This window comes from Podarcis raffonei, chromosome 6 (genome assembly GCF_027172205.1).
Source record: "Podarcis raffonei isolate rPodRaf1 chromosome 6, rPodRaf1.pri, whole genome shotgun sequence".
In the NCBI taxonomy this organism is placed as follows: Eukaryota; Metazoa; Chordata; class Lepidosauria; order Squamata; family Lacertidae; genus Podarcis; species Podarcis raffonei.
The window spans coordinates 1593353-1607631 of NC_070607.1; the positions used below are offsets into that span (position 1 = coordinate 1593353).

General features: G+C 41.5%; 1 protein-coding gene across 4 annotated transcripts in view; it reads right to left on the reverse strand.

Annotated features, from left to right (window-relative positions):
* The window catches only part of TSEN15 (tRNA splicing endonuclease subunit 15), a 37015-nt gene that overhangs the window by 19552 nt on the left and 3184 nt on the right, over window positions 1-14279 (reverse strand). For all 4 annotated transcript variants that reach the window (XM_053391092.1, XM_053391095.1, XM_053391091.1 and 1 more), the window contains exons 2-4: window positions 10732-10813; window positions 9078-9213; window positions 470-1266 (exon numbers count right to left, since the gene is read on the reverse strand). In XM_053391092.1, the coding sequence (XP_053247067.1) occupies window positions 1059-1266; window positions 9078-9213; window positions 10732-10813 (426 nt within the window). In that variant the 3' untranslated portion in view covers window positions 470-1058. The remainder of the gene's footprint in view (window positions 1-469; window positions 1267-9077; window positions 9214-10731; window positions 10814-14279) is intronic.

The following is a 14279-nucleotide window of genomic DNA, read 5'->3' on the forward strand; positions in this document are numbered from 1 at the left end:
CTGACAGGAAGCAGTACCATACATGCATGGATGTGCAACTTATAGGGCACTTCCAGACCGGGCTGTTTATTTAGCATTCTTGCTGATGTTTGCCCAAAACGTACAGAGAACATATGGTGATGTTTGTTTGTTGAGAATTTGTCCTGCTACTTGTACACTAAGCCTATATGGCAGTGTCAGCTAGTGGCCATTACCCCATGTTTTTAGCCACTTTTCTCACTGGACTTCTTGTTAAAAACTTCAGGATTTAAAAAAAAGCCAGGAAGTTCCTGCTCTAACTGTCTTACCTTCTTCATTAAGTTAGCAGCTGGCCTTAAACAAGCCACTTTCATTCAGTCCCCCTGAATGCAACATGGGGCTAACAATATGGACCTATGTTACAGGGTTGTTGTAAAAAAAACACATCGAGATAATGCATAAAGTGCTTTGAGCGCATCAAAACCTCTACATAAACAAGTGCTAAACTCACCTTCAGTTCACTGGACTGGACCATGCCTTCCAAAGTTTTGGCAGTAGCAATAGTCAGCAGTGAAGTCATCTTTTTCCAGCTGCAGCACATTTCAACCCAAAGGGTGGGCGGGAGTGTGTGCGTCGCCTTCTTATGAGCATGAACTATAGCAAACTTTCCAGAGGATTGCTTCACTCAGCAAGGGACCTACAATCAAGTAATTTAATATAGCAGGTGCTGTGAATACTTTAATAGGGACACGCACAAAGGAATTTGCTAGAGAAAGTCAATGATTTCTAAAACTAAGTACTCTTAGGTGCCTTTGGGACAATGACTGAATCAGGAACAAAGGGTGGAAAATGGTTTTGTTACCAAAAAAAAATGTATTTTCAAGTAGTCTACTAGCTTGAACTTTCTGATGAGGAGAGGACAGATTCTTGAATTGGTCCATGGCACCTTTGATGTTCCCATTTATTACAATTCTCAGACCTAATTAAGGATTTTCAAAGCAGATGTTCAGCTCCCAATTGCACCTTTTAATTCACATATACAGTTCCAGATTGGTTTAGAGATTTGATGTAGTCCAGAGCTAACACAGTAGTCTATTTTCCTATCGTCTCATAAACCTCTTTCTTTTCTTCCTCCGCTGCTTATCATCCATGTATTCAGTATCGTCAGGAGGTTCTGGGGTTACAAAACCATGTGTCAGTTTATAGTAGACTATTGTGGAGTCTGATTCAACTATGGCCAGTGTGATAGAGAGCGGAGAATCAGGTTCATCCTTCAGAGTATATGATCTCTTCATGATCTGTCTCAACCTGAAAGAAAGAAAAAGACTCCAGCAATTCTGCTTACTTTGTTTAAATTTCACAGTCAATCTACAAACAGATCAAGTTAATAATAGTTCTTCTTTAAGTATCTAAAAAAGAACTCCGAGTAAATCAAATATCCTCGGAGTAAATCTTGCATGCTTCTGCTATCAAAGAAACCAAACAGTGCCTGCCAGCCTTTTTGACAAATTTATCAAAAGGACTGCCACCTATTTTCTTTTCTTTTTTGTGATGGGGCTCCCATGCCTCTAAAAGATGGATGACTGATAGCGGTGCAACAAAAGCAGCTTTCCCCGTCACCATGGGAATAGCTAGGGAGGGGTATAAATAAAATTTGCTAACATGCCACAAATCTAAAGTTATTAGGTGGGGCTACCGTGCACTAAAGGGCACACGCAGCATCACTTTGGTATAATTGTGGTGGCAATGGCCACTGGCTTAGATAAGATCCCAGAGTTATGGAATACGATTAGCTTAATAATAATAGAATATAAGGTTGAACAGATAGCAGCCATGATTGCAGAATCATAGTCATATAAGAAAGTTAGGTAAATTACACAACATGAATGTATCTGTATAATTAAAATATTTTCAGATTCACTCAAACCCCACCCCACCCGTTACTCTAAAGCGGAGTTTACCAAACTTGGGTCTCCGGCTTATTACATCCTGGCACACTGTAGAATATGGTTCCCTGCGCCGTTTGCAGGTTCCCTGTACTTTTTTCTCCTCTGTTCATTATCACCTTCCCCTGAGGACTCCTGGCAGCTGAAGAACCTGCCACTTTGCAGAATGCAGCACGCTTCAAAAGGGTGGCAGGCAGCAGCTGAGCGTAGCCTCTCCCTGCATGTGACTTCTCTCCTGTGATGACTGCCAATTAGCCTTCATAATGGAAATCGCCCGCTAGCTGAGGCAGCTGCACACTATGAAGTCAAAGGGCAGCAGTTGGTATGCTGATGCCAAGCAAGGGTCAACACAGAGGTGGGGGGGCAGGGGGGTATCTCCGCCTCCCCTCCTCTTCTCTAAGCATTTAGGGATTGTGAAAGCCGTTTTTGTTGAATTCCAGAGAGGAATACAAATGAGAAAGTAGATGCTTCTTTGAAGAAGGGCTGCGGCCCAGTGGTAGAGCAAATGCTTTGCATGCACCAAGTCCCAGATTCAGCTCAGGAGACAGCTCAGACTCCCTGCAGGCTGCCTCTCCACCAGGCCCTGTTGGGGGGGGCAGGATTCCCAGACACAAAAGCCACCTGTCTCTACTGTGTTATGAAGACTAAATTTAAAAACTCAGCTCCTTCTGCATTCCAGAGCAGCAGTACTCAAGGCACAGAGTGAGGGCAAAAAACTGAAAGAGACCAAGTTCTAGAGGTCATATCCTTGGTAACTGGATTTTCCTAATTGAGGCCAGCTCAAAAATGCCATGAGTTGGCATCAAAGATGCAATGGCTACTTCATCTGACATACAACCATGTGTGTCCACTCTGCGCTGGATATGATTTAGAGAATAAATCTCTGGAAATAAGGAAGTCAGCACTTCCACTGCCTCAAGGCAGCATTGTTGGGGCCAACCTACGGAATTCCTGATAACCTGTACTTCTACAGAAGTTATTTGTTATAGAAACAGGGAAGGAACTCTCACTGAAGCGCTTCATCTCCAATTACACTGAAGGCATTGTACAGCACATCTGTCATGAACGGGGATGGGGATAAGATATGTCTCAGGTTGACAGAATAACACACAAATTTGCCAGAAGCATTTTCTACTTCAAAAGCACTGCGGGACAAAATATAGAAATACCAGTGGGTGAGGCGCAGATGGAAACAGTGACTCTTTCCATAGAACTCACACTGACCCTTTTCAACCCCTTTACTCCTGAAGTTCTTAAGGTCAGCACCAGCTAGCCCTGAAGTACACAGTGACTAGCACAATCCCAAATGAAACAAAATTACTGCAATTTACTAAAAAAAAAATACTAAAATATTACTACAATAATCAATCATTTACAGGACATGTCAACTGGGAAGTCCCACTGATTTCAATAGGACTTACTTCCTAGCATGTGTGTATAGGATTTCAGCCCTAAATTCTGATTTAATTGCTGAGGCTGGGCACCAACATAAGAGAAAGCCCCAAATAAGAAGTGTGCAAAGTAAAATGATGGCTTTTGGCAAAAAACCCCAGCCCCTTAAGGAAGGTTAAAGACTGTATTCGTTAAGAGCCAAAGATAGTCTGAAATGCTCAAATTACTAGTATGAGTATTTCAAAGCTTCCTCCTGATGGCTACTGGGGAGCTGGAGTAATGAGCTCATTAATTTAAGCATTGCCAAAACAAGATGTCAGTGTTACTGTAACTTTTATTTCCTCTCTGCTGAAAAAGTATTTGAAATTAGACATGTTTTGAATGTTAATCATTCAGGCAGTGTGGCAATAATGAGGCTTTGGTTCACTTTTGAACACAGAGGCTGAGGATTCAGCCCAAGCTGAAAAACACTAGAGCAAAATCTCCCATTACTAGGTGTGGCCTGCAAATCTCCAGCCCAGGAAATGCTTAGAAAAAAGTCTTCCTGTGGATGCTTTCAGAATGCCCAATCATTCTTATTGTAACGTTCCTCAGTCTCCCAGTTTGAGTGCCCACTTAAAGATTTCTAATTTCCTTCTGTATTTTGTAGCCTATGACAAGAGTCTGACCCAGAATAGCTGGTTTGTTATTATGGCTTGTCCTGTCTCTGAAGCACAAAGAATTGCCACGAAGATCACCGTTGTAGGTGCAGAACACAGCATTGAAACTGAGCAGGCAGATACAAAATATTGCCCATGTAAGCTACAGAAGCTAAATTAACACACGTATTATATGGACAAACATGAGAACTGCCCCACCACATTAGCCCTATTCAAGTATTCATTTCTGAATGTATGAAGGAACCAGTGGGAATATGTAGGCCTCTTGGAGGCCAGGAATGATAAGCAAGCAGTACTAATGTTCACAGATGCAAAGAGGGCCTTTGATAATGTGTCCTGGATGTTTATGAAAAAATGATAGAGATGATGGATTTTGGAGAATCATTTCAGAGGGCAATAGATGCAATCTACTCAGAACAACAGGCTATGTTGATAGTGAATAATGTGACAACAGAAAAATGTAAAATTGCAAAAAGGACAAGACAGGGATGTTCCCTGTCTCCATTGCTGTTTATATTAGTCTTAGAAACACTGGCAAGATGTATAAGCTCAGATGATGAAATAAAAAGTATTACGTTTGGGTGCAAAGCATACAAACTGAAAGCCTTTGTGGATGATTTGGTGATAGAAGACCCGTCAAAAAGTTTACCAAGGGTCTTGGATAGAATTTTGGGGTTTCGCTGGGTAGCAGGATTTAAGCTAAACAAACAAACAAACAAACAAAAACCAAATTGTTGGTACAAAATATGACAGAACAACAACAAAAGGAATTACAAAAACAAACAAACAAAAACACCCTGGAATTATCAATAGGAAAAAATGTGAAATATTTGGGGATATGAAACTTTCCCAAAGATGGAAGGAGGACAATCAATCTACAAAAGAAGAAGGGCAGCTAAAGATGATGGACTATGCCAAATTAGCGAAAATGACCAGGAAAATCAGAGATCAAAAGGACAATAAATTTAATAAAGATTGGGGGAATTTTAAAAGTTATTTCAAAGAACACAGCCAAGCATACTAGGACTCAATTTCTCGACTTTAAGAAAGCCGACTTCATAAAACTTAGGGAAGTGCTGGGTGAGATCCCATGGACAGTAATACTAAAAGGAAAGGGAGTTCATGATGGCTGGGAGTTTGTTAAGAGGGAGATAGTAAAAGCACAACTTCAGGCAATACCAATGAGACGGAAACATGGAAGGTGCCTAAAGAAGCCAGGGTGGCTATCTAAAGAACTTTTAACTGAGTTAAGATTAAAAAAGGATGTGTACAAAAAATGGAAAAGGGGGGAAACCACCAAAGAGGAATTCAAACAAATAGCCAGCACGTGTAGGCACAAAGTCAGAAAAGCTAAAGCACAGAATGAACTCAGGCTTGCTAGAGAGGTTAAAAGCAACAAAAAAGGCTTTTATGGGTATGTTTGTAGCAAAAGGAAGAACAAAGAAACAGTGGGGTCACTCAGAGGAGAAGATGGTGAAATGCAAACAGGGGACACAGAAAGGGCTGAACTCCTCAATGCCTTCTTTGCCTCAGTCTTCTCCGATAAAGAAAACAATGCCCGACCTGAAGAATTTGGAGCAAATGATTCAGCAGAGGAAACACAGCCCAGAATAACTAAGGAGATAGTACAAGAATACTTGGCTAGTCTAGATGTATTCAAGTCTCCAGGGCCAGATGAACTGCATCCAAGAGTATTAAAAGAACTGGCAGATGTGATCTCAGAACCACTGGCAGTCATCTTTGAGAATTCCTGGAGAACAGGCGAAGTCCCGGCAGACTGGAGGAGGGCAAATGTTGTCCCTATTTTCAAAAAGGGGAAAAGAGAGGACCCAAATAATTACCGCCCAGTCAGTCTGACATCAATACCAGGGAAGATTCTGGAGCAGATCATTAAGCAAACAGTCTGTGAGCACCTAGAAAGGAATGCTGTGATCACCAATAGTCAGCATGGATTTCTGAAAAATAAGTCATGTCAGACTAACCTGATCTCGTTTTTTGACAGAATTACAAGCCTGGTAGATGAAGGGAACGCAGTGGATGTAGCCTACCTTGATCTCAGCAAGGCATTTGACAAGGTGCCCCATGATATTCTTGTAAAGAAGCTGGTAAAATGCGGTCTTGACTATGCTACCACTCAGTGGATTTGTAACTGGCTGACTGACCGAACCCAAAGGGTGCTCATCAATGGTTCCTCTTCATCCTGGAGAAGAGTGACTAGTGGGGTGCCACAGGGTTCTGTCTTGGGCCCGGTCTTATTCAACATCTTTATCAACAACTTGGATGATGGACTCAAGGGCATCCTGATCAAATTTGCAGATGACACCAAACTGGGAGGGGTGGCTAACACCCCAGAGGACAGGATCACACTTCAAAACGACCTTGACAGATTAGAGAACTGGGCCAAAACAAACAAGATGAATTTTAACAGGGAGAAATGTAAAGTATTGCACTTGGGCAAAAAAAATGAGAGGCACAAATACAAGATGGGTGACACCTGGCTTGAGAGCAGTACATGTGAAAAGGATCTAGGAGTCTTGGTTGACCACAAACTTGACATGAGCCAACAGTGTGACGCGGCAGCTAAAAAAGCCAATGCAATTCTGGGCTGCATCAATAGGAGTATAGCATCTAGATCAAGGGAAGTAATAGTGCCACTGTATTCTGCTCTGGTCAGACCTCACCTGGAGTACTGTGTCCAGTTCTGGGCACCACAGTTCAAGAAGGACACTGACAAACTGGAACGTGTCCAGAGGAGGGCAACCAAAATGGTCAAAGGCCTGGAAACGATGCCTTATGAGGAACGGCTAAGGGAGCTGGGCATGTTTAGCCTGGAGAAGAGGAGGTTAAGGGGTGATATGATAGCCATGTTCAAATATATAAAAGGGTGTCACATAGAGGAGGGAGAAAGGTTGTTTTCTGCTGCTCCAGAGAAGCAGACACGGAGCAATGGATCCAAACTACAAGAAAGAAGATTCCACCTAAACATTAGGAAGAACTTCCTGACAGTAAGAGCTGTTCGACAGTGGAATTTGCTGCCAAGGAGTGTGGTGGAGTCTCCTTCTTTGGAGGTCTTTAAGCAGAGGCTTGACAACCATATGTCAGGAGTGCTCTGATGGTGTTTCCTGCTTGGCAGGGGGTTGGACTCGATGGCCCTTGTGGTCTCTTCCAACTCTATGATTCTATGAACACTGTAAACAATTGAAAACATTGGCAGGATTTTGACAACACTTGCAATGAAGCGAGAACTATGATAAAAATTGAGTTTCAAGAAAATACGGAGAATACGATACGATGCAGTTTGAAAAAGATTATCTGGGGAAACCATGGAGGGCTAGAGGGAAGTTCCAGGATTCCGAGAATCCTACTTGTAAAACGATTTTGATTTATGTATGATGATAAATGTTAAAAGTGAAAATGAATTTTAAAATGTCAAAAAAGAAGGAATATGTAGACCTAGCCCTGTGTCCTCATTGCCGTCATGTGCAACACCATCTTCCAGCTGACGTGTGATTGGCTCAGTCCAAAGACTCACGTGATTCAATGTTTGGGGAGGATTCAAATGCTTCCCTGCATTATGAAGCAATACAGTCCCATGCAAGTTATTCAAAACAGTGAGTCATTGGATCCTCATGAATCCAAATTTTAAGCAAGATGACAAACCCTGGTTTGAAGAATTGGACTTGCCACAAAATTAGCACTGCGGAGCACTGATCTTCCAGATTCTGACCAGTCAACCATGGATATTCCATTTCCCGGATATTCCATTCCATTCTGTTCCACCACCACCCCACCAAGACAGTCAGTATTCTGTGTCCATTATGTATGCTGAGCCCTCACTGAGCTGCTTTTGGATTTCCACACCCCACCCCAAACAACTTTGGGTTCTTTACAAATACTGGGCTTCTCCAAAACTGCTGCTATCGCCCACTTCTGCACAGCCGAGACTGTTTAGGTTGCATAAGGATCTACACATGGCAAACTAATTCACTGTTAGTATTTATGATGGTGTGCACAACTGCAGCCACATAGAAGAACTGGGCACAAGTTCTTAAGTGGAGTCATTTGGCAGCTGAGAATGAAACAGACAGAGCAGGCTTGAGAGAAATCACACATTCAATGTTTGCCCTATTAGAAAGACTGGTTGCCAAGTGGACCTTCAATCAATGTAATTCATTCACCCTTTGCCATCCCAAGAATGTCATCTTTTAGCGGAATGCCAAAGACAGAGCAAACAGCATCACCACCACACAAATTTATAGAAACTCTACATGAATGAAAAGCTTAATGAAATAGTCAAAGATGCATTGGTGATATTGTAACTCCAGTAACTAAAAACATGTTTCAACAGATTTGTGGGTGCCTACCAACACATAAGGAATCAGGATTTGGTATTCTTTTCCCATGTCACTGACAAAAGCCAACAGTGATCTGGAAACCATCTGATCCTGGGGTACAAGAAGGAAATTTTCTAAACTGCGCAAGTCCACAATTCTGCCACTGTATTATACAGATGCAGTGGTACCTCAGATTAAGTACTGAATTCGTTCCGGAGGCCCGTTCTTAACCTGAAACTGTTCTTAACCTGAAGCACCATTTTAGCGAATGGGGCCTCCTGCTGCCGCTGCGCCGCCAGAGTACAATTTCTGTTCTCATCCTGAAGCAAAGTTCTTAACCTGAAGCACTATTTCTGGGTTAGCGGAGTCTGTAACCTGAAGCGTATGTAACCTGAAGCATATGTAACCTGAAGTACCACTGTATTGGCCCTGGATCTAGAAATCAGCATCTGAAATTTTTAAATTTTTTATTAATGCCCACTTGAGACCCAGTCCTTTAACCCTCCGAGGAAGGCAGGAGATGAGATTTACATTTATATATGAAATGTGCTCAGAAACAAGCTAGCAGCTGGTGATGATTTTTTTTGCAAGTTGTGTTTCATTGAGTCCTGATTGTTATATTCTGAACCAGCCAAAGTTTTAAAACAATCTTCAAAGGCAGCTTCTATGGTTTCACCAAGCTTTGCCAAGCAAAACTGCAGGAGCAAAACAGCCTTGAGCATTGCCAACCTATGTTTGGTTTGGCTAAAATAAACTCAAAACCAAACCCTCTGTGGATCCTTGCTCACCTCTCATGGCTAATTGACACGTGGACAGGAGTTGGCACCACCACTTGAAAACCATCCGTTTCTCTCTCTCGTCCACAGAGACACACAAGCTGGAATTCCGCAAGGCCAATGTAGGACACCTCATGCCAGTTCCTAGCTGAAGGAACAGCAGCAAAATGAGAATGAACTAAATTAAAAATAGCATTCAGTTTAGTTCACTGGATTTCTAAAACACCTTTTTCTAAAGGAAGGCTCAAGGCGTCTTGCAGTAAGAGACGTAAGAGTCTGAAACAAACCACAGAACAAGTGACACACCTAGAGTATATTTAGATACTGTATTACATTTCTCTCTTCCTTCAAGAGTTCTTGGGGAAGAACACAGACCAGGGTCAGGGCATCTACTCTGCATGCAGAAGGTCTCAGCTTGAGTCCCCAGTACCTCCAGCTCTGGCTGGCAATGACTCGCTGCCTGAAACCATAGAGTTGCTGCCAGTCGGAGCAGACAATCCTGAGCTAGATGGACCAGGGACCTGACAGGCACCATCCTATGTTCCTGTCCTTATTTACTCTCACAACCATCTTCTGAGAGATAGCCATGAAGCTCATTTAGTGACCTTGGGTAAGTCATTAAAGTAGGGATGTGTGTCAGGTTCATTTTGGTCCAGTTCCAGTAATTTATCTACACCACCACAATGGCCATGATTGTGCATATGATTGCACGAGAGAGGGATCTTGCGTGTACCCAGGACACATAGTGCTAGTCATATTTGATGTGAAGTTACAAGGGGTGGGTGGGAGGTGGAGACTCACCTGGGTGACTGTCAGCTGTCTAACTGATCTATTTTCTCTAACAGCTTGCAAGGGGGAATCATCCGTGTGCAACTACTGCTGTATGTTTTAATGAAACCAACAAGAATCCTATGAAGATGTGAATCTAACTATATCAAGCTCATGTGTGACACCACCTCCGCCTGATGGGGAGAGAGAGGACAGTCACTACAGGTATGCTGGGCTCTGTGGGGCTGGGCATTGTAACACTGATATGCAGAGTCGAGGGGAGAGAGACTTTGCACTGGCCACCAGGCAATGGCTTTTTCCACCTGCCTTGCCCCATCCTCCAGCCGTAGGAACCTTTCCCAGACCATGAACAGCAGAAACAGCTGGCAAGCGAGAAGATGAGTTCAGGGATTTTCTTTTTAAATAATTTTGCAAGTTGTATGTCTTTTGTTTCTGTTTGATCCTTTTACATGTGGTATTCTATGCATTGTGACTTGCTGTTGTTTTTATTGATTATATTTAGTTATTATGTATTGTAAAGTGTGAATTTCTGTTTATTAGTTGCTGACATTTCATTTTACTGTGCACTATTATATTCCGAGGGATTATTAAATATTACTTTATTTTATATAAGTTGTTTATTTGAAAGTTATGTTTTTATTATCACTTGTGCACAGTAATATAGAAAGGCTGTATACAAATCAAAAGTGAAATTAATTGAAAATGAAACATCCAATGGAGTTCAAGATGGGACAATTCAGAAGTGCAGATAGGCTCAAGGGATGTCTGCAAAAGTCCAAGGGCGTTATTGGCACTCTTTTTAAACCAAATGATAAGCCTTAGCAGCTTGGGTTTTTTATTCCTCAGTCTGCCTTTGAAGCTGCCTCCATTAACTTGCCTTCTAAGAGGTCTAAGTAAACTAAGAAAGCAGCATGCACACAACTGCTCTCAGCCACTTCCAGCGACATCATCCCTGTGAGCTGAAAGACACAAGAGTAAGCAATAGATGTAAAAGCTACTGCAACACAACAAAATTCAAGCAGTTTTATCCACAATATTTTGAAAGTGTTTTCCCATCAACTCTAGAGACGTTTGGAAGAACCCCAAAAAAAGCACAGCACACACAGTTTTTTCAGGCCTGTTAATGGATTTACTGCTAGACAGTCTGTTAAAAGACTTGCTGGTCATGTTTTGAAAATGCCAATAAAATTGTCTTCCAAAAGGTGCAGTTTAGTGTTTTGGAAGGGGAGGGGCATGATTTAGCAATGCTGATTGTTCATAAAACAGGGCCAGTTCTGTCCTAGGCCTACTGGGCAGGGATTGCTTTAAATCTGTGTTTTGGCAAGCCCCTGACACAGGAAGGGGGCGGCAAGCAGCTGTATCTGAAACTGAACTTGGAATATCCATTGCTAGAACTGCTATTTATAAATAACTGCCACAGCGATGTATTTACTTGCTGCATTTATACCTCACCTTTCTGCCAAGGAGCTTGAGGCAGCAAATGTGGTTCTTCCTCCCCTCTATGTTAACCTCACAATAACCCTGTGAGGTGGGTTAGGCTGAGAGATGGGGACAGTCACCTGGCATTCCTCATGTCTTACTAGGGATGTGAATCTGGATTTCCCAGGGTCTAGCAAAGTACTCTAACTACTATATCACACGGGTTCAGCTGGAGCCAGAAGGTACTTTTCTGTTGACTAGCCAGGGCCAGAAGGTGAGGCTCCTGGTACTTTTGCCAGGGCTGGCTAATACAGAGCAGGGATGGGGTTTCTGTGGCACCTGCATATGATCTTGGACTTCAACTCCTTTGAGCCTCAGCCAGCAAAGTCAGGGCTGATGGGCATTGTGGGAGGCCACAGGCTCCTTGTCCCTGATGCAGCACCTTCCTGCAGCCTGCCAGTTACAGAGGACAATGTTGCACAACCCTGTTTGTCAAATTAGGAACTGGCTTCCACACATGAGGTTCCCTGTTTAAGCGCTGGGGTACCTGACACACACAGCTGATACTGTGCAAATGTAAAATTGCAGCACTGCTAGGGACATGCTGCAAGCTTCACCTGCACCTGGCACAGTATAATCATATTATAATGCCTTGATCACTACAGAGAGCTTGATTCCTTCTTCATATCAAAAAAGCAAAATATCTGAGTTGTAAAGTTTGCATTTTATAAGCTTGAACAAGCTAATACTTTCTTAAACCTCTGGTGGCTTGTGTTACACAACCATCAAAATAAGCTCTCTTTTAATATGCCAAACTCATAAGAGGGTTATTTCAGTAAAAATCACATCAGATCATGGAGTTCTGCATTCTGATGCGGGGGGAGGAGATTGTTGACCCAGCTCAGGCAGAGAACTATTGCAGAGGGTCCTGTAAAACTTCACATTCTTACACTTGAATAGAAAGTTAAGTGTATTAAAAGTTATTGCTTTAAAACTCTTACAAATATTTGAGCTGAACATTCAGCTTTCAGATTCTCTACAGACTCTTTGTGCTCCAATCCTGAATATTGTTTTCATACTTAAAGACGCACTGAAATCAGAAGGGTTTTATAAGAAGAGTTAGAGCCTGAATCTAAGAAGGAATTTGCAAGATGAGATTCAGATTAGTTAAGAACATGAAAAGAGCTCTTCGGGGTCAGACCAAAGTCCTATCTTATCCAACATCCTGTTTCCCAGCCAGACGCCTGTCAGAAGCCCAGAAGCAGGAGATGAGCACAACAGCCCTTTCCTGCTGTTGTTCCCCAGTAACTGGTGGTACTCAATGGGGTACCTTCTCTGAGACTCTGAGGTTGTATACAGCTACTATAGAAATTTCTCTAATTCTCTTTTACAGCCACTCAATCTGGTGGCCATCTCTACATCTTGTGGTAGCAAATTCCATATTAAGTAAGCATGAACTGTGTGAAGAAGTACTTCCTTTCATCTGTCCTAGATCTCCCACCTTCTTTGGATGGCTCTGGGTCGCAGTATGATAAAAACATTTCTCGGAGTTTTTCCCTACCAGACCTGAAGATATACTTTGAAGCTGCCGCCTTCTGCTGGATCAAGGATTGGATTCCATTAGAGAACGATGATGTGTTAGACTTGGAGGGACTGGATAATAGATTTGGATGGCATGCATATCTCTGGTATGACAAGATAAAGGCCCACAGTGGTTTTAAGAATCATGTAATTAGAAAGGCGTTATACAATGTATGGACTAGATATAAAGATCTCTTAGTAAGAAAAACACCAAAATGGATTTCGCCAATGGAAGCACAGGCCCCAAAAAAGTTAAATAAGGAAAACAAATGGTTGAGGTACTCAGATTTGTTGTTAGAGGATCAGAAGGTTTTAAATTAAAACCATTTGAACAAATTAAAGATAAAGTGAATTGGTTGCAATATTATCAAATTAATGAATTATATAAGATGGATAAGAGAAATGGTTTTGCAACAGAAAAACCAAATTGGAAACGGAGTTGTGAAGATACTAATGTTAAGAATATGTCTAAAATGTATAATTTGTTGTTGGAGTGGCATACAAAGGATGAACAAGTTAAATCGGTTATGACTGATTGGGCAAGAGATGTGGGACATAATATAATGATGGAGGATTCAGAGAGGCTATGGAAGAAAGGGGCTAAGTTCACTGTATGTACGATGTTAAAGGAAAATATTATGAAGATGATGTATAGATGGTACTTGACCCCTGTAAAATTAGCAAAGATTTATCACAAAAGTGATAACCTTTGTTGGAAATGTAAAGAAAAAGAAGGTACTTTTTTCCATATGTGGTGGACTTGTCCCAAGGTGAAAGACTTCTGGGAGAAGATTTATAATGAACTGAAAAAAATGTTGAAATATACATTTATTAAGAAACCAAAGGCCTTTCTTCTTGGAATAACAGGTTTGGAATTGCCCAAGAAAGATGTTAAATTATTTTTGTATGCCACAACGGCCGCCCGAATATTACTTGCTAAAAATTGGAAAACACAAGAACTACCAACAGTGGAAGATGGGCAGATGAAGATGATGGACTTTTCGGAGCTAGCTGACCTGACTGGAAGAATCCGCAGCCAGAAAGAAGAGGAGTTTCAAGAGGACTGGAGGAAATTTAAGGACTATTTGAATAAATATTGTAATATAAAAAATTAGAAATTACTTGAAAGAAACAAATAGGCCTAGGATTAAACTAAGTTATAATTAAATAAACGGGATTTAGAATGTTAAGAAAAGTGAGTAAGATGGACTATAATTGGAAATTGTTTTAGTTTAATAATGATATTGGAAAGCTGTTACTTTTAACTACAATGAAACTCAGAAGGGAGGGACTAGAGGAAGTCAACCAAGATGTTTAAAAGGTTGGATTTGTAAAGAATTAAGTTTGTTGTTATTGTTTATCTGTTTATTGTTCCTTTTTTCTTCTTTCGTTAACTGATGTCTTTTTCTTTTTTTCTGTTTTTGT